General features: G+C 39.1%; 4 protein-coding genes and 1 long non-coding RNA gene across 6 annotated transcripts in view; all 5 read left to right on the plus strand.

Annotated features, from left to right (window-relative positions):
- LOC140932671 (BTB/POZ domain-containing protein 10-like) overlaps positions 1-19,920 on the plus strand; it is a 34,128-nt gene extending 14,208 nt beyond the window's left edge. The window contains exons 7-8 of one of the 2 annotated variants that reach the window (XM_073382190.1): positions 17,654-17,710; positions 19,607-19,763. In XM_073382190.1, coding sequence (XP_073238291.1) covers positions 17,654-17,710; positions 19,607-19,734 — 185 coding nt within the window. In that variant the 3' untranslated portion in view covers positions 19,735-19,763. Of the gene's footprint in view, positions 1-17,653; positions 17,711-19,606; positions 19,764-19,877 lie in introns of those variants that run through there. The other variant, XR_012164980.1, reaches the window with a different exon arrangement.
- LOC140934944 (perlucin-like protein) lies at positions 449-1,966 on the plus strand. The gene is made up of 3 exons (XM_073384501.1): positions 449-589; positions 1,228-1,284; positions 1,412-1,966. The coding sequence occupies exons 1-3, from the start codon at positions 535-537 to the stop codon at positions 1,825-1,827; spliced, it is 528 nt and encodes a 175-aa protein (XP_073240602.1). The 5' UTR covers positions 449-534; the 3' UTR covers positions 1,828-1,966.
- LOC140932672 (uncharacterized) lies at positions 6,325-8,978 on the plus strand. The gene is made up of 3 exons (XR_012164981.1): positions 6,325-6,349; positions 6,892-6,948; positions 8,845-8,978. It is a non-coding gene; the product is annotated as an uncharacterized lncRNA (long non-coding RNA).
- On the plus strand, positions 10,620-12,057 carry LOC140932826 (perlucin-like protein). The gene is made up of 3 exons (XM_073382333.1): positions 10,620-10,815; positions 11,458-11,511; positions 11,642-12,057. Exons 1-3 carry the CDS (start codon positions 10,761-10,763, stop codon positions 12,055-12,057), a joined length of 525 nt encoding a protein of 174 aa, XP_073238434.1. The 5' UTR covers positions 10,620-10,760.
- A 3,301-nt stretch (positions 19,921-23,221) lies between the features above and the next one.
- On the plus strand, positions 23,222-24,541 carry LOC140934981 (perlucin-like protein). The gene is made up of 3 exons (XM_073384533.1): positions 23,222-23,305; positions 23,924-23,980; positions 24,111-24,541. Exons 1-3 carry the CDS (start codon positions 23,251-23,253, stop codon positions 24,524-24,526), a joined length of 528 nt encoding a protein of 175 aa, XP_073240634.1. The 5' UTR covers positions 23,222-23,250; the 3' UTR covers positions 24,527-24,541.
- Positions 24,542-27,387: the final 2,846 nt, after the last annotated feature.

Below are 27,387 nucleotides of genomic sequence, written 5' to 3' on the forward strand. Positions count from 1 at the left end.
ACTCTAATCAAAGAAAATTTGTCAGGGAAAGAACTTCCTATTGTAAATAAGGCTTAAGACGGAAGTTGTTGGACCTTTCAACCTCCTATCTCCCTAAATAAACAAGATTCTTTAGTGAAACATCATTATGCAAAATGAATTTATGTCAAGTTATTCAGGGCAGTCTTATAGAGTGCACATGTGATATAAAAATGTACAAAAAAGACATCGCACCGAAAGGTTTTGGCAAAAGAGCTATGGGCTACCTGCAATTTTTAGTTTGAAAAACGTTAGCGAAATTATTCCGCTATCGTTGAAAGCAAGACTGTGAGATCTTTAAAACTAAAATTATAGCAATCCGCCTATGATTTTCAACGATACTGCGTCATGTTTACTTCCCTAGCTTGATCTTGTTTTATCTTGTTTAGAGGGATGTTAACAATTATAGCAGCTTCACCAAGATTTTCTATGAGTCATCCATTTGAGGACTGTAAGAAAGAAGGACCCGCTAACATCACACATCAGAGAAATCCAGCCCTGAGACTTTGAACTGAGATGAAACTGGTTATTATTGTACCGCTTTTCGTTGCGCTCTTATGTGTCACTGCAGGTATGTGTAAGTCAGTCGTAAAAATCAATTCGGTGTTCAAATCTCGATGCCGCTTCTCTAAAATTTTACCCGGAGCCTGGATTGTTTAGACTGGTCTCTCTTGCTTTCTTGGTTATATTTTGAAACACGCAAAGCTCACTCCAAGCAAAAGAGAAATGACCAAGTTTTCAAAGAGTAAAACTGAGTACTTCAAGTCAAGATCAGGGTAGAAAATTCATTAAATCTGGCTTTCAAACTCAACGATATAACCAAAAAAATTGCCACAATTGAAAGGTGTAGGCCGGGTCGCTTTACGTCTCCTTAGTAAAGGCAGAATCTTATGCCTCAGAAGCCCGACTACGTGCAAACAATCTGAGTGATTCAAATGACAACAGTACGTATAGGTCGGGACAATACGTACACTGGTTTATATGTCTACGCTTTTGATTTTACGAAATTTAACAAAAGATACTTGCAACGCGGATGACACACAACAAAATCACGCGCTCACTGGGATGGGTGTAGTCAGCCTTCCTTGAAATAACGGGTTGGAAGTACATTTGTAACTCTTGCACTGAAAAGGGTAATTTATCGACACATTAGAAGAAAATTTTTTCTCACGAGTTTTTTTTAAATTGTGGGTCTAATTTCTTTTTCAGCTCGGTCAGATAATAAACACAAGAGAAGTGCCACTGATATCGCTTTTCGAATAACTGGTAAGGAACTGACCAATTTTCTTCATTTTCCGGTATTTTATTTTTGTATTTTCAGATCACAATTTTGTACTTTGTAGTACAGTAACAGGCTATAACCAATTCCATTTTTTCATCACCAATTATATAGGTCCCTGTCCCAGTGGTTGGACGCATTTCAAAAGCTACTGTTACTTTGTGAGTAGCGCAGTCAAAAGTTGGCAAGCTGCTCGAACGTACTGCAAAAGCAAAGGCGGAGATCTTGTGAAGATCAACAGCGATGAAGAAAACGAGTTTGTTCTGAACTTGGTTTATAAACACGCCCCGTCGATGAAACAGGTTTGGATCGGACTGAAGTGGGACGCGCTGATAAGCAAGTTTATCTGGGCTGACAACGCGCTTCCAAAATACACCAACTGGAACCGTGGTGAACCGAACGGAAAAGCATCAGAACCATGCAGCAACATGTGGACTGGAAAGGACCATGGAGCGAATGGTTATTGGAATGACCTCGCCTGCTTGAATCGTGCGTACCCCTGTGGTCTTGTCTGCAAGAGGCTACCCTAGGCTGCATCCACCGTCCAAGCCGAAAGTAGAACGATTAAGTAACCTTGCTTTCTATAAAACTAAAGAGCATTAAAGCTTAACATCAAAACAATATTTTAACAATGTATTGTCGGCTTGACAAATAAAACAGTAAAATCCATCTTACTTGTTTTCCCATTTTTGGTTGTTTTGGTTGGTTGGACTAGTTACCAAACTGAACATGTGTAGGGGAACCTTCTTGTAACGTATTTGGAAATTTCACTTTTTAAGATTCCACATATACATACAGTCATAATAATACAACATGGCTTCAGCTTTGAACAATGCAAAGTACCGGAATGATGGATCAGTCCATAAAACTGAGTCACATGAAAGTTTTTGTTAACGTCTTGTCAGCGATTAGAGACGATACATCGCTTTATGAAAATATGCAAATTGAATAACTTTACATGACGATAAAATTCAATCACAAACATTGCCTTTGAAACTGAACAATGCCCAAGAATAACAGATGTTGAACTTTTTAACGATGACAATTATAGTCCTATGTACAAGTTATGAGTCATTTTAGAGACGTTCCGACGATACATCGCTCAACGTCAGTGTTAAAATGAGGGTTTACTTTGCAAGTCATCAACATGGTAGAACTTCGTCCTCCCTTGAGGATCATAGTAGAAGAATGCACTTTCTTCTATTCCTGATTCCGGTTGTTTCCTGTGTTCAAGGAAACGGGGGATGCAGACCTTGACGGGAATTTAAGAGGTGGGGAGGTTTTTACGGAAACGAAGTAGTCCAAGTACCTCCCGTCTGGTCCCTGCGCTACTTTAAATAACGTGGATGGCTTCTCTAGTTCCACCATTAAATTATTTTCATCTACTAAAAGATCACTGCATGATGGTTTCTTAATCCCTAGACTGATTATCTCATCTATTTCAGGTTTCACAAGTAGATAAGAAAAGATGAAATAAGTCAATCAACTATCTCATCTGTCGCATTTGACACCAATGAAATCTTTTCCTCCTCTTCTGGTGCTAAAATGAATACAATGCCATTAATTCAATTATTAATCATTATTTTATTCACTTCAGTTATCTCAGTTTGCTCACCAACCTAGCAAATATTAAAGCGAGTTTTTGATTTTCTTTAGTTTTAAGCATAATCACATTTATTTTAATTGAATTTCTCTTGGCATAATCAAGTGAATTTTTAAGAACGAATGTCGCTAAGGAATGAGCAAAATTGGAAATGGTCAAACAAAACCTTCCCTCATACTTTGTGTGTAGTTAGTACTTCAGATGAAACTACTCATTGTGGCATTTGTTTGACTTCTAACAAAAACCTGCAATGGGCATCAGGGAGGGGAGGGGGAACTTTTTTTGAAAAGGCTAACAAATGGACATTTTTAAACATATTTTTTTCTTACTAGCTTTCCGATTTAGATCAAAATTGAAACAGGATGTAAATATTTCACCCTTTGTGAACCATTTCGCGCTTAAAAATCAGCGGGTACTTGATACATTTTTGCATGCCAATCAAATAAAACATGTATACCTGAGACAAAATAGTAAATTTTCGAAATTTTTGTTCGCCGCTATTTTTCTTTTAAATGATGTCATTGGGGCGATGTTAAGCAAGAACGTTGGATGGTTCCTATAGATTGCATTCCTTTACGTTTTACAGTCAGTTATCTGGCAGATTAACGATTTTTGGTTTACAAAAACAGGCATCGTGTGGTTGGCGGTTAATTTATGCAAAATACTATACCCGCGATATAACTTGGCAGGAAAGTCGACTTCGAAGTTTTACAGCAAGTGTTTCCTAAGAGGTCCGCCAAGATGATTGATGGAACAGAAAACCCCTAAATTCCTCCAAAGTTTGCTAAACTCACAGCGCGATACAACGAATTTGGCTATAACATTTCAAACTTGAAGTTTTGAAGTACCTCTGATAAATACACTGTATCTCAGTAACAGCTGAGAGAAGCACACTTTGAATTTTCCAGAAATGTTCTGGAAAATCCAAAGAGGTGTCCACTGAAGTGAAAAAGAACTAATCATCAGTAAATGTTCTTGTTCCGCTCTGTTTAGGGGATCTTCTTCATGAACTGTCAAATGATGGCGCGAAAGATCAGTTTCAGTATTTTGTAGAGCAGTTCATCCTCCCTCATGTAATGGTTTCTTCCGCAAAGGTGAATTACCCTTTACAAACTGTATAACGCACCTGAAATGCCTAGATGAAGCTATTTTTTAACAAGCCATTGTTTTGATAAATAGATAAATAATAATAATAACAACAACAACAACAGCAATAACAACAACAGTGTTCTACTTGTACCTACTTGATCCAATGATGATGCATGCACCAATCCGATCCGATGACGATGCATTCACCAATCTTTGCAAGGTACATGGGACCAACGAAAGTTAACGAAATAAAATTAAAGACTTTGAATCTTTTAATATTATGTTTTTTATTCATTCAACCAAGCAAAATGCTGGGTTGTTATGTTGACCATAAAAACTACTTAACTGTAGACGTTCTTAAGTCCGTTTGACTCGTAGAATGCCTCTGCACTCCAGTGGGTGCATCTTCTTGGCTTTTTATGTGCCATCCCAGATTTTCTTGTGCAAATCCCGCAAAGCAGGGGCCTGGTGAGAACACTGTGACACTAACAATAATAATAATATTTAGGTCTGACAAGTATGAACTGTAGATACTAGAAGAGCATCTTCCAAGAACCAGAAAAATTAATGTAACAGTTTCTTTCATCGAGGGAACGTTTGAAAAACAGAATGTTTATAACAACTGAAGCGTAGCATTGTCTATAAGCTTTTATGATTGGTCATTAATTGGTGGGACTCTTGACGAGGTTGAGCCGTGTGCCACTCCCTGCACATTGTTTTGAACAACTTTTTTTTTTTTCGACAATTTTTAATAGTAACCAAACAAAAACTGTGTTATGGCCCCTAGACCCTGGACCCCTCTCGCTGCATGTATCTGTCACTGTTACTGTAACTCTACCCAGGGGTTTCATTGAGCACCGAGGACTGGTGAAACATTTCGGCTACTTTACTACCTGAAGAAGAAGCAACTAGTTTTAATAATGTGGTAAACAGAAAAATATCACAAGATCTAAATCAAAATGTCAGCTTACCGGTAATTATGATGTGTTTACAAGGACCACTGGTTTAACATGTATGTTATGCTTTAGTTACACAAATGCTTTTCTCACATTTGTTCTTTGGTTTATACAGATTTTTTATGTGCAAATGTACTTAATTTGGAATATGTCATTTGTTCACTGCTTGTAGGAATTGCCGGTGGTATTATGAAACAATTTAGTGACCAGCTCCCAGTTGCTAGTTCAGTTGGTTAGAGCGCTGCACCAGTATCGCAGAAGTCAGGGTTTGAATCACACTGGGCTGGCCCAGTGTGGCATGCTGGTGTGCTACATGTACATGTAGGCCAAGAACTTTCACGTTAATTAAATACGACGAAAATCAGCTTTGTGATTACATATGCCAACCAAGCCAACTAATTAAGCACATATCCCTGTAGCATGTTGCCGGTATCCTACTAAACCAGGTTAGACACTTTCTAAGTAAACAAGCCAGCCAAGCAGGGCCCAGTGATTCAAACCTCTGCAAGGGGTATGGGTAATACACTGCTCGTGCGCAATACATCCAATGTATGTAAACATTACGGTTCCAGACTGACTGATATCATGTATTAGTAAAATCCAACTAGTGGTCTATTATCAATGCGGCATTCTGATTGGTTGAGCTACTACTAGGCTATATGTTATAGTCCACTAGTAGCGATAAGCGCGGGCTTTTTGGCGGCAAAAAAGGATAAAAGTCACCTCGGCAAAGCAAGCGAGCTCAGCATAGCCAGCCCAGTTAGTGTAATCTGTCCCTTGGAGAGTTCCCATTACTTTTTTTGTATCATGTTTGATGAGCAATTATGTCAGCCAATAAATTTAACATTGTTCACTCTCTTTCAGTTGTGTATTCCACTTCTTTGTACCGGTTCTTCAAGTACTTTGAAAACCGTGATGTTGCTAAAGAAGTCCTCAAAGGAAGAGGCCTCAAGAAGATACCGTATTTATTCGATTAACCGCCCTGGGCGCTTATTAAATTTTTGGACCTTGAGAGTGGGCGCTTATTCGAGGTGGGCGCTTATTCGAGGCTGGGCGCTTATTAAATTTTCACCATTTTCAGCAAGTGGAGTATGCTTATTTTGTAACAAAACAATAAATGCTAATAACAAAACGCGAAGAAGTAACAAAGCAAGGTTTCTGTAAAATACTGTGAAGAAGACTCCGTCCTCGGGGAAGTCTCTTATTAGAATTTATTCACTCAAGTGGGTGGGGTGGGGTGAGCGCTTATTTGAGTTTGATTGGGAGGAGTAGGGGGTGGGCGCTTATTCGAGGGTGGGCGCTTATTAACTTTTTCTGCCTTTAGGATGGGCGCTTATTCGAGGTGGGCGCTAATTCGAGGTTGGGAGCTTATTCGAATAAATACGGTACGACTGGGAATAGAAGGTAGCCTTTTGTTGGATATACAGTAGTCATTGCTTGCAATCAGAGTCATCTGTCATATTTTCAGCTTTAACTCTGGTTAAAGCCAAATTTTAACCTCTTAAGGCCCGATATCAACATGTATATTCTCCTTACTGTTCTCCATTATGTTCCTTATTACACTGCTTGAGAGAATTTGAATTAGTTTAAAGATCAAGGCATTTTATCAGTGCTGATCATTCCATTGATTCTCTCGACTTGTACATTTGATTTGGCAGTAATATTGTTGGGAGAATTTTGGTGCTGGTCACTTTTGGGGCTTGAAGGGTCCGTTAAGTGCCAACAATGCCATTTCAAATCACTATTATTGAAATAATTATTAAATAATGAAAATATAGGATGGGAAACATTGTTCGTATGGTCCCCTCGTGGCTGAGTAGAAGTTTACACGTGGTCAAAATCCCCCCATAATTTAAAATGCCCTCTTACTCCCAAATTAATTTTCTTTAGCTGCAAAAAGCCATAACAAAACCTCTGATTACTGCATACTATACGTTGATTGACAGGTTACCCAACTTACAAGGAGAAGATAAAACAGCGGCCTAATGGTGGAAGGCCTGAAGGTAGGATTAGTCAAGCTCTTATCGCATTTCATTGCTTTCTTTTATCAACTACAACCTTACCTTCGAGAAAGTAAACGAAAATAAAATAAAGCAGGCAATCTTCAGCGTAGCCTCCCACGCAGACATTCTTAAAGGTTCGTAACGCGTTCCTGCCCCACGAACGTCTGCTGAAACGAGCGTTAAAAAACGTAGAGACCCAAGAGAACTTCTGCGTGGGAGGTTATCTTCAGCAGCCATTAGTATGAGTGATGGGGTAATTACGGTGTACCGCTGTATGTGACTCTCGTAGGTCCGCTTTTGTGCTCAAGTTGATTTTTTCTTTTTATATTTCTCATTTGAACAACTTGCACAAGTATGAAATTCGGCGCTGTGTAATCCTACAATGCATCACATTACATGACATCACGTCACTTTACTTCACATCGCATCTCATCATATCACGTCACGTCATGTCAATTCACGTTACTTCACATCACACCACTATGCATTACATCTGATCACATCACGAAATTTAAAAGTCCTTTCTTATTTTCCTGAGACATAGCAGCGTGAACTGGACTTCAAGGCGGAAAAACGTAATGAGCAGGCGTGAACTTTTTTGCCCAGATCCCCTGGCCGGGTTTGAAAAAATGGCGGGATTTCAAATATTTTATTGCCTAAAAATAAAATGTTTCCACTCATAACCTGGAAAGAACAGGCAATTTGTCTTCAAAAGTTGCAAGCTGTGGTTATAACCTTGTCGTTGCTTAAGTTTCTTGCAACTTGGCAGCCAAGCTATGATTCACCATTTAGCTATTTTCAATAAGCTTAACTGGTCCATGCGAGGGTCTTCGTTTAAGCAAATTAACCTCTGCCGATAATTAGAAAATACAGAAAATTGCACATTAGGGTTTGTTTTGCTCGCCTCAGTCAAATCAAGCTGCAGCAATTGTTTGCGGGAAAAGAGTCAATTGTTTTAAATTCACTGCCGGCAGTTGTCGTTCTCTACTTCACAAAGAGTGAAAAGAACAATTTGCGTACAGAAAGTTATTGTTATAAAGGACAGAAACTTTCATAGGCACTGGAAAACAAAACTATGTAATGAAAAAGGAAAAAAACTCTGACTATTATTACTTGAGCAACAGAAAAATGATCTTGAGTAAGCTTGCTGGCCTTTTATTTCCTAGAAAGTTTAATAAGCGCACAAGTTATGCGTTATAACAGCAATATAGTTCTTTGACTGAAGCCAAAGAAAAAGCTGGTTCTGCAAAGGTAATAAATCTGGGCATGTAAAAAAAGTAACCGTAACTACTAATAACAGAATACATGCGGGTTTTATAATTCAACCCGGCGAAAATGAAATCAACTCATAAATTAATCGGATGCACAATCAGAAAAATACTCGCCTCGTAAGAAATGTTCAAAACCTTTTATTCCACCTCAGACTGACGGAATGATCCGTTTTTCCTTTAACATTGGTTGTTCTGAATCCAAAGTAATTTTCAAGCGACGAAAAAAAAGCAAAAATGTCAAATAAAAATGCTTTACATGGAGTGAAACGTTTGCACCTCGTGCGTTTCACTCAGAACTCCAGCAACAAACAAACACAGTCAACACACAGAAAAGCCCGCCTTGAGCTTGCGATAAGGGATGCGCGGAAGCTTGCGCAGAACGTTTTTCCGCCCCGAAGAACTGGACATGCGAGCGCAGGGAAATTGCCTGCTGAATTGCAAGAAGTGTTAATTCGGTCGCGTGGATCGCCTGCTTCTAGCACTATCTGTAATTAAGATGAGAGACTATGGGATATCTGCGCTTTACGTTACTTCAACACCATTAATGGTTATATCCTTGTGATAGTTGCGCTCTTAAACCGCTGCCTTAAGACACAGTGTACTATTCTTTTCCACCTTTATCCAGTAATATACAACTACGTTCAACGGCCTTTTGTGCGCATGTCATGGGAAAAAGAAGAAAGCAAGAGCCGCCATGTTGATTTCCAGTGCGTGAAGACTAAGACTGGTACTCCAGGGCTGGTAAGGCTGTAGATGAACCGGCCGCTTTGGCAGCAGCGGGTGCCGGACAACACCCTCCTACTGCCATACTGGGTGCAGATCCAGAAGACATCGAGTGACGCTGAAGCAATGGCCGACATATCAGCGGACAAAAAGTGCTGTCATCTATACAAAATAAACAGAATACTAGTTGTATTAGAAAATCGCAGGTCATCTCGGAGGGGGGGGGGGGGGTGGTGCGCACCCCCTACACCCTCCCCCTAAATCCGCCCCTGACCGGGGAAGCCTTTAAAAGAGTGTGAAGAATGGCTATACTGAGGTCTTCATTTGTAATACCAAGCTAAGTTTCTTTTTCTCCCAAAAAACTAATCCATGATGTCATTTAAAAAATTACTGTATTTCTTTATACGGAACGAAATGATTCTTGGTCTGACTTGGACAGGATCAGGGTTTGAAGGCCTCTGGGTGGGTGGAACACCTCCACCCTCAAACTTCCCTTTAGGGTCTCCCCTGGGACGATGTAGGGGACGATATTTACTTATTTTGTTTCAATAGAGGTTGGCCTTTATTTCCATACAGAAGCATTTTCAAACTTGTTAATTAGCAAACATCATCACCCATTATGGCTCTTGCCAATTGATCTGCCCAAAATATACTAGATTGTGCCAGATAGTCAGGCCGCATCAACTCATCAACATTTTGTTCACAGGTCTTCCTGCTCCTTTAAACTCCTTAGTCCCCCTCGGCTTATTCCGTGTTCCTTTTACTTTTTTCGTACCGGAAGGCCTTGCTAACGCTTAATCTACCTGTGAACATATATGGCGATTATAGTTGTACGCTATTCTGTACTTACGTGTTTCCTTGAATGTTTTTTGCCCAAAAGCTGACGCTTATACCAACAACAAGAGAGGATAAAGAGCTTTATCCTCTCTTGCCAACAGCTAATCGATGAGGGCGCTAAATGATTTCTTGGCTAACCATAAATTTTCATGTTAAAATATTTTAATAAACAAATCAATAAATGAGTAACAGACGAAGTGATACACAAAAGACTATTCTCCTCTATTATTGCTGGTGCAGTTTAAGTTAAAGAAATAATAAATGTGGGAAGACACCTTCTTTGTGAGTACTACAAGAAGTATACAAGTGCTTCTGGTGCTTTTTAAGAAAGTGCTGGTAAAGGGACCCCTTATTCGAGAGATAGGGTATTTTCAGTCGAACCATTATTTACACTGATGTGTTGACATTTCCTATGTTAATATAGATAGTGTTATCCTTAAGTGTATTTGCCTTAATTTTAAAAAAATTGTTATCTGTACTTTAATCAAAGAAAATTTGTCAGGGAAAGAACTTCCTATTGTAAATAAGGCTTTAGACGGAAGTTGTTGGACCTTTCAACCTCCTATCTCCCTAAATAAACAAGATTCTTTAGTGAAACATCATTATGCAAAATGAATTTATGTCAAGTTTTTCAAGGCAGTCTTATAAAGTGCATATGTGATATAAAAATGTACAAAAAAGATATCGCAATCTGCAATTTTTAGTTTGAGAAATGTTAGGGAAATTATTCCGCTATCGTTGAAAGCAAGACTGTGAGATCTTTAAAACTAAAATTATAGCAATCCGCCTATGATTTTCAACGATTCTGCGTCATGTTTTACTTCCTAACTTGATCTTGTTTTAGCTTGTTTAAAGGGATGTTAACAATTATAGCAGCGTCACCAAGAGTTTCTATGAGTCATTCATTTGAGGACTGTAAGAAAGAAGGACCCGTTAACACCACCGTATCAGAGATATCCAGCCCTGAGACTTTGAACGAAGATGAAACTGGTTATTATTGTACCGCTTTTCGTTGCGCTCTTATGTGTCACCGCAGGTATGCGTAAGTCAGTCGTAAAAATCAATTCGGTCTTCAAATCTCGATGCCGCTTCTCTAAAATTTTACCCGGAGCTCGGATTGTATAGGCTGGTCTCTTTTGCTTTCTTGATTATATTTTGAAACGCGCAAAGCTCACTCCAAGCAAGAAAGAAATGAAAAAGTTTTCAAAGAGTAAAATTGAGTACTTCAGGTCAAGATCAGAGTAAAAAATTCATTAAATCTGGCTTTCAAACTCAACGGTATAACCACAAAAATTGCGACAATTGAAGCATGCAGGCCGGGTCGCTTTACGTCTCCCTAGTAAAGGCAGAATCTTATGCCTCAGAAGCTCGGATAAGTGCAAACAATCTGAGTGATTCAAATGACAAAAGTACGTATAGGTCTGGACAATATACAATGGTTTATCTGTCTACGCTTTTGATTTTACGAAATTCAAAAAAACGATACTCGCAACGCGGATGACACACAACAAAATCACGCGCTCACTGGGATGGTTGTAGTCAGCCTTCCTTGAAATAACAGGTTGGAAGACATTCGTAACTCATGCACTGAAAAGGGTAATTTATCGACACATTAGAAGAACATTTTTTCTTACGAGGTTTTTTTTAATTGTGGGTTTAATTTCTTTTTCTTTTTCAGCTCGGTCAGATAATGAACACAAGAGAGCCACTGATACCGCTTTTCGAATAACTGGTAAGGAACTGACTCATTTTCTTCATTTTCCGGTATCTTTATTTTTATATTTTCAGATCACAATTTTTGTACTTTGTAGTACAGTAACAGGCTATAACCAATTCCATTTTTTTTATCACCAATTATACAGGGCCCTGCCCCACTGGTTGGACGCATTTCAAAAGCTACTGTTACTTTGTGAGTAGCGCAGTCAAAAGTTGGCAAGCTGCTCGAACGTACTGCAAAAGCAAAGGCGGAGATCTTGTGAAGATCAACAGCGATGAAGAAAACGAGTTTGTTCTGAACTTGGTTTATAAACACACCCCGTCGACGAAACAGGTTTGGATCGGACTGAAGTGGGACGCAAATCTGAGCAAGTTTGTATGGGCTGACGAGGCGTTTCCAAAATACACCAACTGGTACCCCGGTGAACCGAACGGAAAAGGATCCGAACCATGTAGCAACATGTGGACTGGACATGTCTCTGGATCTAGTGGTTATTGGAATGATCTTCCCTGCTTATATCGCAGCTCTCCCTGTGGTCTTGTCTGCAAGAGGCTGCCCTAGGCTGCATCCACCATCCAAGCCGAAAGTAGAACTGGCTTTCTATAAAACTGAAGAGCATTAAAGCTAAACATCAAAACAGTTAACTTTAACAATAAAATGTGTACATGTAAAGTCGGCTTGAAAATAAAGCAGTAAAATCCTTCTTATTTGTTTTCCCATTTTTGGTTGTTTTGGTTGGTTGGACTAGTTACCAAATTGAACATGTGTAGGGGAACCTTCTTGTAACGTATTTGGAAATTTCACTTTTTAAGATTCCACATATACATACAGTCATAATAATACAACATGGCTTCAGCTTTGAACAATGCAAAGTACCGGAATGATGGATCAGTCCATAAAACTGAGTCACATGAAAGTTTTTGTTAACGTCTTGTCAGGGATTAGAGACGATACATCGCTTTATGAAAATATGCAAATTGAATAACTTTACATGAGATAAGGAGACCACTATAAATAGTTTTAACAGTCGAAGGAAGTCCTTTTAATTTGGAATCAAATTGTACAAACTAAAAAACAGACAGACTTTTGCCAACTTACTGTAGGGACACCAGGAATGACAATGGAACGATAAAATTCAATCACAAACATTGCCTGTCAAACTGAACAATACCCAAGAATAACAAATGTTGAACTTTTTAAAGATGACAATTATAGTCCTATGTACAAGTTATGAGTCATTTTAGAGACGTTCCGACGGTACATCGCTCAACGTCAGTGTTGAAAAGAGGGTTTACTTTGCAAGTCATCAACATGGTAGAACTTCGTCCTCCCTTGAGGATCATAGTAGAAGAATGCAATTTCTTCTATCCCTGATTCCGGTTGTTTCCTGTGTTCAAGGAAACGGGGGATGCAGACCTTGACGGGAATTTAAGAGGTGGGGACGTTTTTACGGAAACGAAGTATCTCCCGTCTGGTCCCTGCGCTACTTTAAATCAGGGGCAACCAACGAGGATATAGTTCAAAACCACTTAACATAGCATTGTTAAACGTATTTTAGTATTTTATACAGTAGATATAGGCATATTTTTATCCCCTAAAAACTTCTCATCTGTTCGGATTTCCTAGCTGAAAGTCTAGTGAACCGAAAATTATAGGGATCAAAACTTACCTTTTCAAAAATTTCAGCCAGGAAAAGGCTTCCGAAAATTCTAGGTGGCCTTTTTAAGGGTAAAAACCCGTTAAAAATGGGTAATTATACCATTTTGTAGATGTTCGAAAGTCCTAGGAGAGGCAGGCAAGCAAGAAATTTTACAACAAATGTTCCGAAAATTCTAGATCTTAAATCGTCTTTTGAACAGATATTTTCTGAAAATTGCCGTTGGGTGCCCCTGTTTAAATGATGGCTTCTCTAGTTCCACCACTGAATTATTTGCATCTGCTAAAAGATCACTGCATGATGGTTTCTTAATCCCTTGACTGATTATCTCATCTAATTCAGTTTTCACAAGCCGATAAGAAAAGATGAAAATGAGTCAATCAACTATCTCATCTGTCGCATTTGACACCAATGAAATCTTTTCCTCCTCTTCTGGTGCTAAAATGAATACAATGCCATTAATTCAATTATTAATCATTATTTTATTCACTTCAGTTATCTCAGTTTGCTCACCAACCTAGCAAATATTAAAGCGAGTTTTTGTTTTTTCTTTAGTTTTAAGCATAATCACATTTATTTTAATTGAATTTCTCTTGGCATAATCAAGTGAATTTTTAAGAACGAATGTCGCTAAGGAATGAGCAAAATTGGAAATGGTCAAACAAAACCTTCCCTCATACTTTGTGTGTAGTTAGTACTTCAGATGAAACTACTCATTGTGGCATTTGTTTGACTTCTAACAAAAACCTGCAATGGGCATCAGGGAGGGGAGGGGGAACGTTTTTTGAAAAGGCTAACAAATGGACATTTTTAAACATATTTTTTTCTTACTAGCTCTCCGATTTAGATCAAAATTGAAACAGGATGTAAATATTTCACCCTTTGTGAACCATTTCGTGCATTTCTGAGCTTCGATACAAGGTAGCTTACAATCCCAATACCTTTTTCCTGAATTGGAAACAACGTACAGCATCAAAATGTATGCAGCAGGAGTTTGAGCCAAAACTGCCAAGGGATATTTTAAAACTGTCGAAGAACAAGTCAGTCTACTTCAGAGTAAGGTTTGGAGCAATTTATAGTGGTTCTAAAACTGAAAAGTACCTTTTAAAGAATAGCACGATAGGCAATCGGCTTTTGTTTTAAGAAATAGCAAACGTTGAATTTACTCGTCCCGAAAATTCAAACTGGTGGCTCCTTCTACCTGATAGTAATTTATTTTTGAAATTCCAAAACAATTTCACAGCTGAATTTTGAGCGACTTTTAGTTACGGACTTCTGCTCCAACGATTTTTCTGAAATTCCTCTGGCATATTTATTATATCAATTAAAGCCGATACCAGAAATTTCAGTAAAAAATATCAGCAAATTTTTTTACTACACGCGATTTTCTTTGAACAGTAGGGTTCTTTTAAGCGCTAATTTCTCAAGAAATATTTACCATCAATGAAATCGGAATATTTCGTATTATTGCCGAATGATATCTGTTGTTCTTTGCAAAGTTTCGCAGCCATCGCGTTTAAAACCAAAAGTTATGACGGAAAATTTGTAACAGCTAAATGCTCTTGTGTTAATTACGGAGCCACCTTAACAAACCATTGTTTTAATAAATAGATAAATAATAATAATAATAACAATAACAGCAATAACAACAACAGTGTTCTCGCCAGAATTTTGCCTTGCGGAGTCACAGGGCCCCCTTAAGGGGACATAGTGAGCCTGCACTCAGAATGATCTCTTACGTGAAGTACCTACTTGATCCAATGATGACGCATGCACCAATCCGATCCGATGACGATGCATTCACCGATCTTTGCAGGGTACATGGGACCAACGAAAGTTAAGGAAATAAAATTAAAGACTTTGAATCTTTTAATATTATGTTTTTTATTCATTCAACCAAGCAAAATGCTGGGGTGTTAGTTTGACCATAAAAACTACTTAACTGTAGACGTTCTTAAGTCAGGTTGACTCGTAGAATGCCTCTGCACCCCAATGGGTGCATCTTCTTGGCTTTTTATGTGCCATCTCAGATTTTCTTGTGGGAATCCCGCAAGGCAGCGGCCTGGTGAGAACACTGTGACAATAACAATAATAATAATATTTAGGTCTGACAAGTATGAACTGTAGATACTAGAAGAGCGTCTTCTAAGAACCAGAAAAATTAATGTAACAGTTTCTTTCATCGAGGGAACGTTTGAAAAACAGAATGTTTATAACAACTGAAGCGTAGCATTGTCTATAAGCTTTTATGATTGGTCATTAATTGGTGGGACTCTTGACGAGGTTGAGCCGTGTGCCACTCCCTGCACATTGTTTTGAACAACTTTTTTTTTTTTCGACAATTTTTAATAGTAACCAAACAAAAACTGTGTTATGGCCCCTAGACCCTGGACCCCTCTCGCTGCATGTATCTGTCACTGTTACTGTAACTCTACCCAGGGGTTTCATTGAGCACCGAGGACTGGTGAAACATTTCGGCTACTTTACTACCTGAAGAAGAAGCAACTAGTTTTAATAATGTGGTAAACAGAAAAATATCACAAGATCTAAATCAAAATGTCAGCTTACCGGTAATTATGATGTGTTTACAAGGACCACTGGTTTAACATGTATGTTATGCTTTAGTTACACAAATGCTTTTCTCACATTTGTTCTTTGGTTTATGCAGATTTTTTATGTGCAAATGTACTTAATTTGGAATATGTCATTTGTTCACTGCTTGTAGGAATTGCCGGTGGTATTATGAAACAATTTAGTGACCAGCTCCCAGTTGCTAGTTCAATTGGTTAGAGCGCTGCACCAGTATCGCAGAAGTCAGGGTTTGAATCACACTGGGCTGGCCCAGTGTGGCATGCTGGTGTGCTACATGTACATGTAGGCCAAGAACTTTCACGTTAATTAAACACGACGAAAATCAGCTTTGTGATTACATATGCCAACCAAGCCAACTAATTAAGCACATATCCCTGTAGCATGTTGCCGGTATCCTACTAAACCAGGTTAGACACTTTCTAAGTAAACAAGCTAGCCAAGCAGGTCCCAGTGATTCAAACCTCTGCAAGGGGTATGGATAATACAATGCTCATGCGCAATACATCCAATCTATGTAAACATTACGGTTCCAGACTGACTGATATCATGTATTAGTAAAATCTAACTAGTGGTCTATTATCAATGCGGCATTCTGATTGGTTGAGCTACTACTAGGCTATATGTTATAGCCCACTAGTAGCCATAAGCGCGGGCTTTTTGGCGGCAAAAAAGGATAAAAGTCACCTCGGCAAAGCACGCGAGCTCAGTATAGCCAGCCCAGTTAGTGTAATCTGTCCCTTGGAGAGTTCCCATTACTTTTTTTGTATCATGTTTGATGAGCAATTATGTCAGCCAATAAATTTAACATTGTTCACTCTCTTTCAGTTGTGTATTCCACTTCTTTGTACCGGTTCTTCAAGTACTTTGAAAACCGTGATGTTGCTAAAGAAGTCCTCAAAGGAAGAGGCCTCAAGAAGATACCGTATTTATTCGATTAACCGCCCTGGGCGCTTATTAAATTTTTGGACCTTGAGAGTGGGTGCTTATTCGAGGTGGGCGCTTATTCGAGGCTGGGCGCTTATTAAATTTTCACCATTTTAAAGCAAGTGAAGTATGCTTATTTTGTAGCAAAACAATAAATGCTAATAACAAAACGCGAAGAAGTAACAAAGCAAGGTTTCTGTAAAATACTGTGAAGAAGACTCCGTCCTCGGGGAAGTCTCTTATTAGAATTTATTCACTCAAGTGGGTGGGGTGGGGTGAGCGCTTATTTGAGTTTGATTGGGAGGAGTAGGGGGTGGGCGCTTATTCGAGGGTGGGCGCTTATTAACTTTTTCTGCCTTTAGGATGGGCGCTTATTCGAGGTGGGCGCTAATTCGAGGTTGGGAGCTTATTCGAATAAATACGGTACGACTGGGAATAGAAGGTAGCCTTTTGTTGGATATACAGTAGTCATTGCTTGCAATCAGAGTCATCTGTCATATTTTCAGCTTTAACTCTGGTTAAAGCCAAATTTTAACCTCTTAAGGCCCGATATCAACATGTGTATTCTCCTTACTGTTCTCCATTATGTTCCTTATTACACTGCTTGAGAGAATTTGAATTAGTTTAAAGATCAAGGCATTTTATCAGTGCTGATCATTCCATTGATTCTCTCGACTTGTACATTTGATTTGGCAGTAATATTGTTGGGAGAATTTTGGTGCTGGTCACTTTTGGGGCTTGAAGGGTCCGTTAAGTGCCAACAATGCCATTTCAAATCACTATTATTAAAATAATTATTAAATAATGAAAATATAGGATGGGAAACATTGCTCGTATGGTCCCCTCGTGGCTGAGTAGAACTGTACACGTGGTCAAAATCCCCCCATAATTTAAAATGCCCTCTTACTCCCAAATTAATTTTCTTTAGCTGCAAAAAGCCATAACAAAACCTCTGATGACTGCATACTATACGTTGATTGACAGGTTACCCAACTTACAAGGAGAAGATAAAACAGCGACCTAATGGTGGAAGGCCTGAAGGTAGGATTAGTCAAGCTCTTGTCGCATTTCATTGTTTTCTTTTATCAACTACAACCTTACCTTCGAGAAAGTAAACGAAAATAAAATAAAGCAGGCAATCTTCAGCGTAGCCTCCCACGCAGACGTTCTTAAAGGTTCGTAACGCGTTCCTGCCCCACGAACGTCTGCTGAAACGAGCGTTAAAAAACGTAGAGACCCAAGAGAACTTCTGCGTGGGAGGTTATCTTCAGCTGCCATTAGCATGAGTAATGGCGTAATTACGGTGTACAGCTGTATGTGACTCTCGTAGGTCCGCTTTTGTGCTCGAGTTGACCTTTTCTTTTTATATTTCTCATTTGAACAACTTGCACAAGTAGGAAATTCGGCGCTGTGTAATCCTTCAATGCATCACATTACATGACATCACGTCACTTTACTTCACATCGCATCTCATCATATCACGTCACGTCATGTCAATTTACGTTACTTCACATCACACCACTATGCATTACATCTGATCACATCACGAAATTTAAAAGTCCTTTCTTATTTTCCTGAGACATAGCAGCGTGAACTGGACTTCAGGGCGGAAAAACGTAATGAGCATGCGTGAACTTTTTTGCCCAGATCCCCTGGCCGGGTTTGAAAAAATGGCGGGATTTCAAATATTTTATTGCCTAAAAATAAAATGTTTCCACTCATAACCTGGAAAGAACAGGCAATTTGTCTTCAAAAGTTGCAAGCTGTGGTTATAACCTTGTCGTTGCTTAAGTTTCTTGCAACTTGGCAGCCAAGCTATGATTCACCATTTAGCTATTTTCAATAAGCTTAACTGGTCCATGCGAGGGTCTTCGTTTAAGCAAATTAAACTCAGCCGATAATTAGAAAATACAGAAAATTGCACATAAGGGTTTGTTTTGCTCGCCTCAGTCAAATCAAGCTGCAGCAATTGATTGCGGGAACAGAGTCAATTGTTTTGAAGTCACTGCCGGCAGTTATCGTTCTCTACTTCACAAAGAGTGAAAAGAACAATTTGCGTACAGAAAGTTATTGTTATAAAGGACAGAAACTTTCATAGGCACTGGAAAACAAAACTATGTAATGAAAAATGAAAAAAACTCTGACTATTATTACTTGAGCAACAGAAAAATGATCTTGAGTAAGCTTGCTGGCCTTTTATTTCCTAGAAAGTTTAATAAGCGCACAAGTTATGCGTTATAACAGCAATATAGTTCTTTGACTGAAGCCAAAGAAAAAGCTGGTTCTGCAAAGGTAATAAATCTGGGCATGTAAAAAAAGTAACCGTAACTACTAATAACAGAATACATGCGGGTTTTATAATTCAACCTGGCGAAAATGAAATCAACTCATAAATTAATCGGATGCACAATCAGAAAAATACTCTCCTCGTAAGAAATGTTCAAAACCTTTTATTCCACCTCAGACTGACGGAATGATCCGTTTTTCCTTTAACATTGGTTGTTCTGAATCCAAAGTAATTTTCAAGCGACGAAAAAAAAGCAAACATGTCAAATAAAAATGCTTTGCATGGAGTGAAACGTTCGCACCTCGTGCATTTCACTCAGAACTCCAGCAACAAACAAACACAGTCAACACACAGAAAAGCCCGCCTTGAGCTTGCGATAAGGGATGCGCGGAAGCTTGCGCAGAACGTTTTTCCGCCCCGAAGAACTGGACATGCGAGCGCAGGGAAATTGCCTGCTGAATTGCAAGAAGTGTTAATTCGGTCGCGTGGATCGCCTGCTTCTAGCACTATCTGTAATTAAGATGAGAGACTATGGGATATCTGCGCTTTACGTTACTTCAACACTATTAATGGTTATATCCTTGTGATAGTTGCGCTCTTAAACCGCTGCCTTAAGACACAGTGTACTATTTTTTTCCACCTTTATCCAGTAATATACAACTACGTTCAACGGTCTTTTGTGCGCATGTCATGGGAAAAAGAAGAAAGCAAGAGCCGCCATGTTGATTTCCAGTGCGTGAAGACTAAGACTGGTACTCCAGGGCTGGTAAGGCTGTAGATGAACCGGCCGCTTTGGCAGCAGCGGGTGCCGGACAACACCCTCCTGCTGCCATACTGGGTGCAGATCCAGAAGACATCGAGTGACGCTGAAGCAATGGCCGACATATCAGCGGACAAAAAGTGCTGTCATCTATACCAGAGATCATTGCTGTGCGCTTCTAAAGAGACCATAAGTTTAGCTTACGTTGCTCCGCCATAGACGCGAAAGGCATGTCCGCATTAAAAAATGCGTAGCAAAGCTGATTATTGCATGCTGACAGGCCTTTATTCGTTATTGCCCATGGTTTAAGGGTGAAATGTAGCAAGACGATAAATTGAGTTTCGATCAGCATTTTTCAAACTCATTAATGATTCATGAAGTTAAAATAGAGACCTTCGTTCCCAGGCTTTCTCTATTTCCGTTCCTCTCTATCACTCCTTCATATCACTCCAGGGGAAAGGAAAGATGGAAGACCTGGTAACGAGTTTGATTCCAATTTTGAAGGAGATGCGCAAGTCTGATACTGATGGTAACTAACAGTAACAAGTTGTCATGGTAACGCAAGGTGGTATTGCACTGGGTCCGAGTTATTCAAAGCCTGGTAAGCTCTAACCCGGGATAAAAATAATACAGACGTGTTGCCATGGCGAGCAAACTCAAGTTAAGCGCTCGGCTCAGAATTTAATGGGAAGACATAGTGAAGACTAGTTAGCCATATATATTTATTACCATGCAATTAGTTAAGTTAGCTCTGGCGAGCTGTTTAGAAAATAGATCTCTAAAATTGGCTTTCTACATTGAATTAAGAGTAATGCCTTTATCGATTTCTTTTGCAACGGGGTGCTCTGTTAATGGAGTTAAGATTTAAAGTTTTAGCGACGCACTAGCTCCTTAACGAAAAAAAATTGAGTTCTTGTTGGCGTTTTTGTTGCATTTCAAATTGGACAGCTTTAAGTATCAGTAATATAATGTAAGCGTATTTATTTATTTAACTGCTCTAAAATCATTACGAGATTATGCAAACAAAATTTTAGAAGAGAAACAGTCTGGACTGACAGTCGTCCCCTCACCCCTACCCCTAGGGGCCGCCACTTACGGGGCTGGGGTAGGGAGGCTGCCGACTCTTGGCCAGTTGTCACATCACTGTAAAGTGGAGTGGAGTATTACTACTTATACACTTTAAAATGAAAAGAGCCAAATCGACCCCAAAGGCCAAATCGGCCCCAATTTCTCGAGGGCCGATTTGGAACATGCTGGGCCGTTTTGGACAGAAAGAGTCAAAACAGTTCTAGATGGTACCAATTCGGCCCATCTAATTTCTGAATCGGCTACGCTAAAAGCTACTTTGGCACTTCCTCTCAATTTGGCCCTTCCGATAGCCAAATTAAAATTCCGATTTGGCCCCAACAAGGTCTACTCGGAGCGACCGCCTTTTGCCGTCAAAAGAGAGCAAGAAAACGACTTAATCCTCTGCTGTGTTCTCGAATTTTGTATGGCGAAAGTGTTAGCCTGAGAAAATCTGGCGTTGTAATGATGTGCGTCAGAGGCGAGAGTAAATAAACTGGAGATATTACGGGGTGCTTTGTTATTAAATAGGTCATGCATTATGATACAAATGGATTTAATGTACAGAAAATTCAGCGGAAGAACATTATAGAAGTCAAATAAAGGGACAGAATGAGATTTGAACGGTGCAAAATTGATGAGGGCGAAGCGCACGCTTTTGTAGCATCAAGATCGGATCCAGGATTTTTTTTAGGAGGGGGTGCACTCGTCTGTTGCTCTACTTCAACACTAATAAACAGAATACCAGTTGTATTAGAAAACCGCAGGTCACGGGCGGGGGGGGGGGGGGTGTGCACCTCCTGCACCCTCCCCTTAGATCCGCCCCTGACCGGGGAAGCCTTTAAAAGAGTGTGAAGGATGGCTATACTGAGGTCTTCATTTGTAATACCAAGCTAAGTTTCTTTTTCCAAAAAAAGAGAACTAATTCCATGATGGCAGTTAAAAAAATTACTTTTGTTCTATATACGGAACGAAATGAGAAATGATTCGGGGTCTGACTTAGACAGGATTAGGGTTTGAAGGCCTCTTGGTGGGTGGAACACCTCCACCCCCAAACTTCCGTTGAGGGTCCCCCCTGGGACGATGTGTATGTGACGATATTTACTTACTTTGCTTCAATAAAGGTTGGCCTTTATTTCCATACAGGAGCATTGTCAAACTTGTTAGCAAACATCACCCATTATGGCTCTTGCCAATTGATCTGTCCAAATATACTAGGTTGTGCTAGATAGTCAGGCCGCATCAACTCATCAACATTTTGTTCAGAGGTCTTCCTGCCCCTTTAAACTCCTTAATCCCCCTCAGCTTTATCCGTGTTCCTTTTACCTTTTCTCGTACCGGAAGGCCTTGCTAACGCTTAATCTACCTGTGAACATTATATGGCGATTATAGTTGTACGCTATTCTGTACTTCCGTGTTTCCTTGAATGATTTTTGCCCAAAAGCTGACGCTTATACCAACAACAAGAGAGGATGAAGAGCTTTATCCTCTCTTGCAGGAGCTCCTGTCTCTTGCCAACAGCTAATCGAGGAGGGCGCTAAATGATTTCTTGGCTAACCGTAAATTTTCATGTAAAAATATTTTAATAAACAAATCAATAAATGAGTACCACACGAAGTGATACACAAAAGACTATTCTACTTTATTATTGCTGGTGCAGTTTAAGTTAAAGAAATAATAAATGTGGGAAGACACCTTCTTTGTGAGTACTACAAAAAGTATACAAGTGCTTCTGGTGCTATTTAAGAAAGTGGTGGTAAAGGGACCGCTTATTCGAGAAATAGGGTATTTTCAGTCGAACCTTTATTTACACTGATGTGTTGACATTTCCTATGTTACTAGATGTCTGACTGCTAAAAAGGAGAAGGTGGCTATCCATAATGTTATCCATCAGTATATTTGCCTTAATTTAAAAAAAATTGCTATGCTATCTATACTCTAATCAAAGAAAATTTGCCAGGGAAAGAACTTCCTATTGTAAATAAGGCTTTAGACGGAAGTTGTTGGACCTTTCAACCTCCTATCTCCCTAAATAAACAAGATTCTTTAGTGAAACGTCATTATGCAAAACGAATTTATGTCAAGTTATTCAGGGCAGTCTTATAGAGTGCACATGTGATATAAAAATGTACAAAAAAGACATCGCACCGAAAGGTTTTGGCAAAAGAGCTATGGGCTACCTGCAATTTTTAGTTTGAGAAACGTTAGCGAAATTATTCCGCTATCGTTGAAAGCAAGACTGTGAGATCTTTAAAACTAAAATTATAGCAATCCGCCTATAATTTTCAACGATACTGCGTCATGTTTACTTCCCTAGCTTGATCTTGTTTTATCTTGTTTAGAGGGATGTTGACAATTAAATCAGCTTCACCAAGATTTTCTATGAGTCATCCATTCTAGGACTGTAAGAAAGAAGGACCCGCTAACACCACACATCGAACATATCCAGCCCTGAGACTTTTAACTAAGATGAAACTGGTTACTACTGCACCGCTTTTCGTTGCGCTCTTATGTGTCACTGCAGGTATATAATATGCGTTAAGTCAGTCGTAAAATCAATTCGCCGGGTCTTCAAATCTTGATGCCACTTCTGTAAAATTTTACGAGAGCCCGGATTGTATAGGCTGGTCTCTTTTGCTTTCTTGGTTCGTATATTTTGAAACACGCAAAGCTCACTCCAAGCAAGAGAGAAATGACCAAGTTTTCAAAGAGTAAAATTGAGTACTTCAGGTCAAGATCAGAGTAAAAAATTCATTAAATCTGGCTTTCAAACTAAATTGCTACGACTGAAGCATGCAAGTCGGGCCGCTTTACGTCTCCCTAGTAAAGGCAGAATCTTATGCCTCAGATCTAGAAGCCCGGCTACGTGCAAAAAATCTGAGTGATTCAAATGACAACAGTACGTATAGGTCCGGACAATATACACTGGTTTATCTGTCTACGCTTTTGACTTTACGAAATTCAAAATACGATACTCGCAACACGGATGACACACATCAAAATCACGCGATGGGATGGTTGTAGTCAGCCTTCCTTGAAATAACAGGTTTAAGTTGGAAGACATTTGTAACTCTTGCAGACACATTAGAAGAAAACTTTTTCTCACGAGGTTTTTTAATTGTGGGTTTAATTTCTTTTTCAGCTCGGTCAGATAATAAACACAAGAGAGATGCCACTGATATCGCTTTTCGAATAATTAGTAAGGAACTGACTTTTTTTTTTTCATTTTCCGGTATATTTATTTTTGTATTTTCAGATCACAATTTTTGTACTTTGTAGTACAGTAACAGGCAATAACCAATTCCATTTTTTCATTACCAATTATATAGGTCCCTGCCCCAGTGGTTGGACGCATTTCAAAAGCTACTGTTACTTTGTGAGTAGCGCAGTCAAAAGTTGGCAAGCTGCTCGAACGTACTGCAAAAGCAAAGGCGGAGATCTTGTGAAGATCAACAGCGATGAAGAAAACGAGTTTGTTCTGAACTTGGTTTATAAACACGCCCCGTCGACGAAACAGGTTTGGATCGGACTGAAGTGGGACGCACACCTGAGCAAGTTTGAATGGGCTGACAATGCGCTTCCAAAATACACCAACTGGAACCCTGGTGAACCGAACGGACAAGCATCAGAACCATGCGGCAACATGTGGACTGGAAATGCCGTTTGGTCTAGTGGTTATTGGAATGACCTCGGCTGCTTGAATCGTGCGTACCCCTGTGGTCTTGTCTGCAAGAGGCTGCCCTAGGCTGCATCCACCGTCCAAGCCGAAAGTAGAACGATTAAGTAACCTGGCTTTCTATAAAACTAAAGAGCATTAAAGCTAAACATCAAAACAGTTAACTTTAACAATAAAATGTGTACATGTAAAGTCGGCTTGAAAATAAAACAGTAAAATCCATCTTATCTGTTTTCCCATTTTTGGTTGTTTCGGTTGGTTGGACTAGTTACCCAATTGAACATGTGTAGGGGAACCTTCTTGTAACGTATTTGGAAATTTCACTTTTTAAGATTCCACATATACATACAGTCATAATAATACAACATGGCTTCGGCTTTGAACAACGCAAAGTGAATGATGGATCAGTCCATAAAACTGAGTCACATAAAAGTTTTTGTTAACGTCTTGTCAAGGATTAGAGACGATACATCGCTTTACGAAAATATGCGAATTGAATAACTTTACGTGAGATAACGAGACCACTATAAATAGTTTTAACAGTCGAAGGAAGTCGTTTTAATTTGGAATCAAATTGTACAAACTAAAAAACAGACACACTTTTGCCAACTTACTGTAGGGATACCAGGAATGACAATGGAACGATAAAATTCAATCACAAACATTGCCTGTGAAACTGAACAATGCCCAAGAATAAAAGATGTTGAACTTTTTAACGATGACAATTATAGTCCTATGTACAACTTATCAGTCATTTTAGAGACGTTCCGACGGTACATCGCTCAACATCAGTGTTAAAATGATGGTTTACTTTGCAAGTCATCAACATGGTAGAACTTCGTCCTCCCTTGAGGATCATAGTGGAAGAATGCAATTTCTTCTATCCCTGATTCCGGTTGTTTCTCGTGTTCAAGGAAACGGGGGATGCAGACCTTGACGGGAATTTAAGAGGTGGGGACGTTTTTACGGAAACGAAGCAGTCGAAGTACCTCCCGTCTGGTCCCTGCGCTACTTTAAATAACGTATGTGGCTTCTCTAGTTCCACCATTAAATTATTTTCATCTACTAAAAGATCACTGCATGATGGTTTCTTAATCCCTTGACTGATTATCTCATCTACTTCAGGTTTCACAAGTAGATAAGAAAAGATGAAATAAGTCAATCAACTATCTCATGTGTCGCATTTGACACCAATTAAATCTTTTCCTCCTCTTCTGGTGCTAAAATGAATACAATGCCATTAATTCAATTATTAATCATTATTTTATTCACTTCAGTTATCTCAGTTTGCTCACCAACCTAGCAAATATTAAAGCGAGTTTTTGATTTTCTTTAGTTTTAAGCATAATCACATTTATTTTAATCGAATTTCTCTTGGCATAATCAAGTGAATTTTTAAGAACGAATGTCGCTAAGGAATGAGCAAAATTGGAAATGGTCAAACAAAACCTTCCCTCATACTTTGTGTGTAGTTAGTACTTCAGATGAAACTACTCACTGTGGCATTTGTTTGACTTCTAACAAAAACCTGCACTGGGCATCAGGGGGGGGGGGGGGGGGGGAACGTTTTTTGAAAAGGCTAACAAATGGACATTTTTGAACATATTTTTTTCTTACTAGCTCTCCGATTTAGATCAAAATTGAAACAGGATGTAAATATTTCACCCTTTGTGAACCATTTCGTGCTTAAAAATCCGCTGGTACTTGATACATTTTTGCATGCCAATCTAATAAAACATGTATACCTGAAACAAAATAGTAAATTTTCGAAATTTTTGTTCGCTCCTATTTTTCTTTTAAATGATGTCATTGGGGCGATGTTAAGCAAGAACGTTGGATGGTTCCTATAGATTGCATTCCTTTACGTTTTACAGTCAGTTATCTGGCAGATTAACGATTTTTGGTTTACAAAAACAGGCATCGTGTGGTTGGCGGTTAATTTATGCAAAATACTATACCCGCGATATAACTTGGCAGGAAAGTCGACTTCGAAGTTTTACATCAAGTGTTTCCTAAGACGTCCGCTAAGATGATTGATGGAACAGAAAACCCCTAAAATCCTCCGAAGTTTGCTAAACTCACAGCGCGATACAACGAATTTGGCTATAACATTTCAAACCTGAAGTTTTGAAGTACCTCTGATAAATACACTGTATCTCAGTAACAGCTGAGAGAAGCACACTTTGAATTTTCCAGAAATGTTCTGGAAAATCCAAAGAAGTGTCCACTGAAGTGAAAAAGAACTAATCATCAGTGAATGTTCTTGTTCCGCTCTGTTTAGGGGATCTTCTTCATGAACTGTCAAATGATGGCGCGAAAGATCAGTTTCAGTATTTTGTAGAGCAGTTCATCCTCCCTGTAATGGTTTCTTCCGCAAAGGTGAATTACCCTTTACAAACTGTATAACGCACCTGAAATGCCTAGATGAAGCTATTTTTTAACAAGCCATTGTTTTGATAAATAGATAAATAATAATAATAATAACAACAACAACAGCAATAACAACAACAGTGTTCTACTTGTACCTACTTGATCCAATGATGATGCATGTACCAATCCGATCCGATGACGATGCATTCACCGATCTTTGCAAGGTACATGGGACCAACGAAAGTTAACGAAATAAAATTAAAGACTTTGAATCTCTTAATATTATGTTTTTTATTCATTCAACCAAGCAAAATGCTGGGGTGTTATGTTGACCATGAAAACTACTTAACTGTAGACGTTCTTAAGTCCGTTTGACTCGTAGAATGCCTCTGCACTCCAATGGGTGCATCTTCTTGGCTTTTAATGTGCCATCTCAGATTTTCTTGTGGAAATCCCGCAAAGCAGGGGCCTGGTGAGAACACTGTGACACTAACAATAATAATAATATTTAGGTCTGACAAGTATGAACTGTAGATACTAGAAGAGCATCTTCTAAGAAC

This window comes from Porites lutea, chromosome 4 (assembly GCF_958299795.1).
Source record: "Porites lutea chromosome 4, jaPorLute2.1, whole genome shotgun sequence".
In the NCBI taxonomy this organism is placed as follows: Eukaryota; Metazoa; Cnidaria; class Anthozoa; order Scleractinia; family Poritidae; genus Porites; species Porites lutea.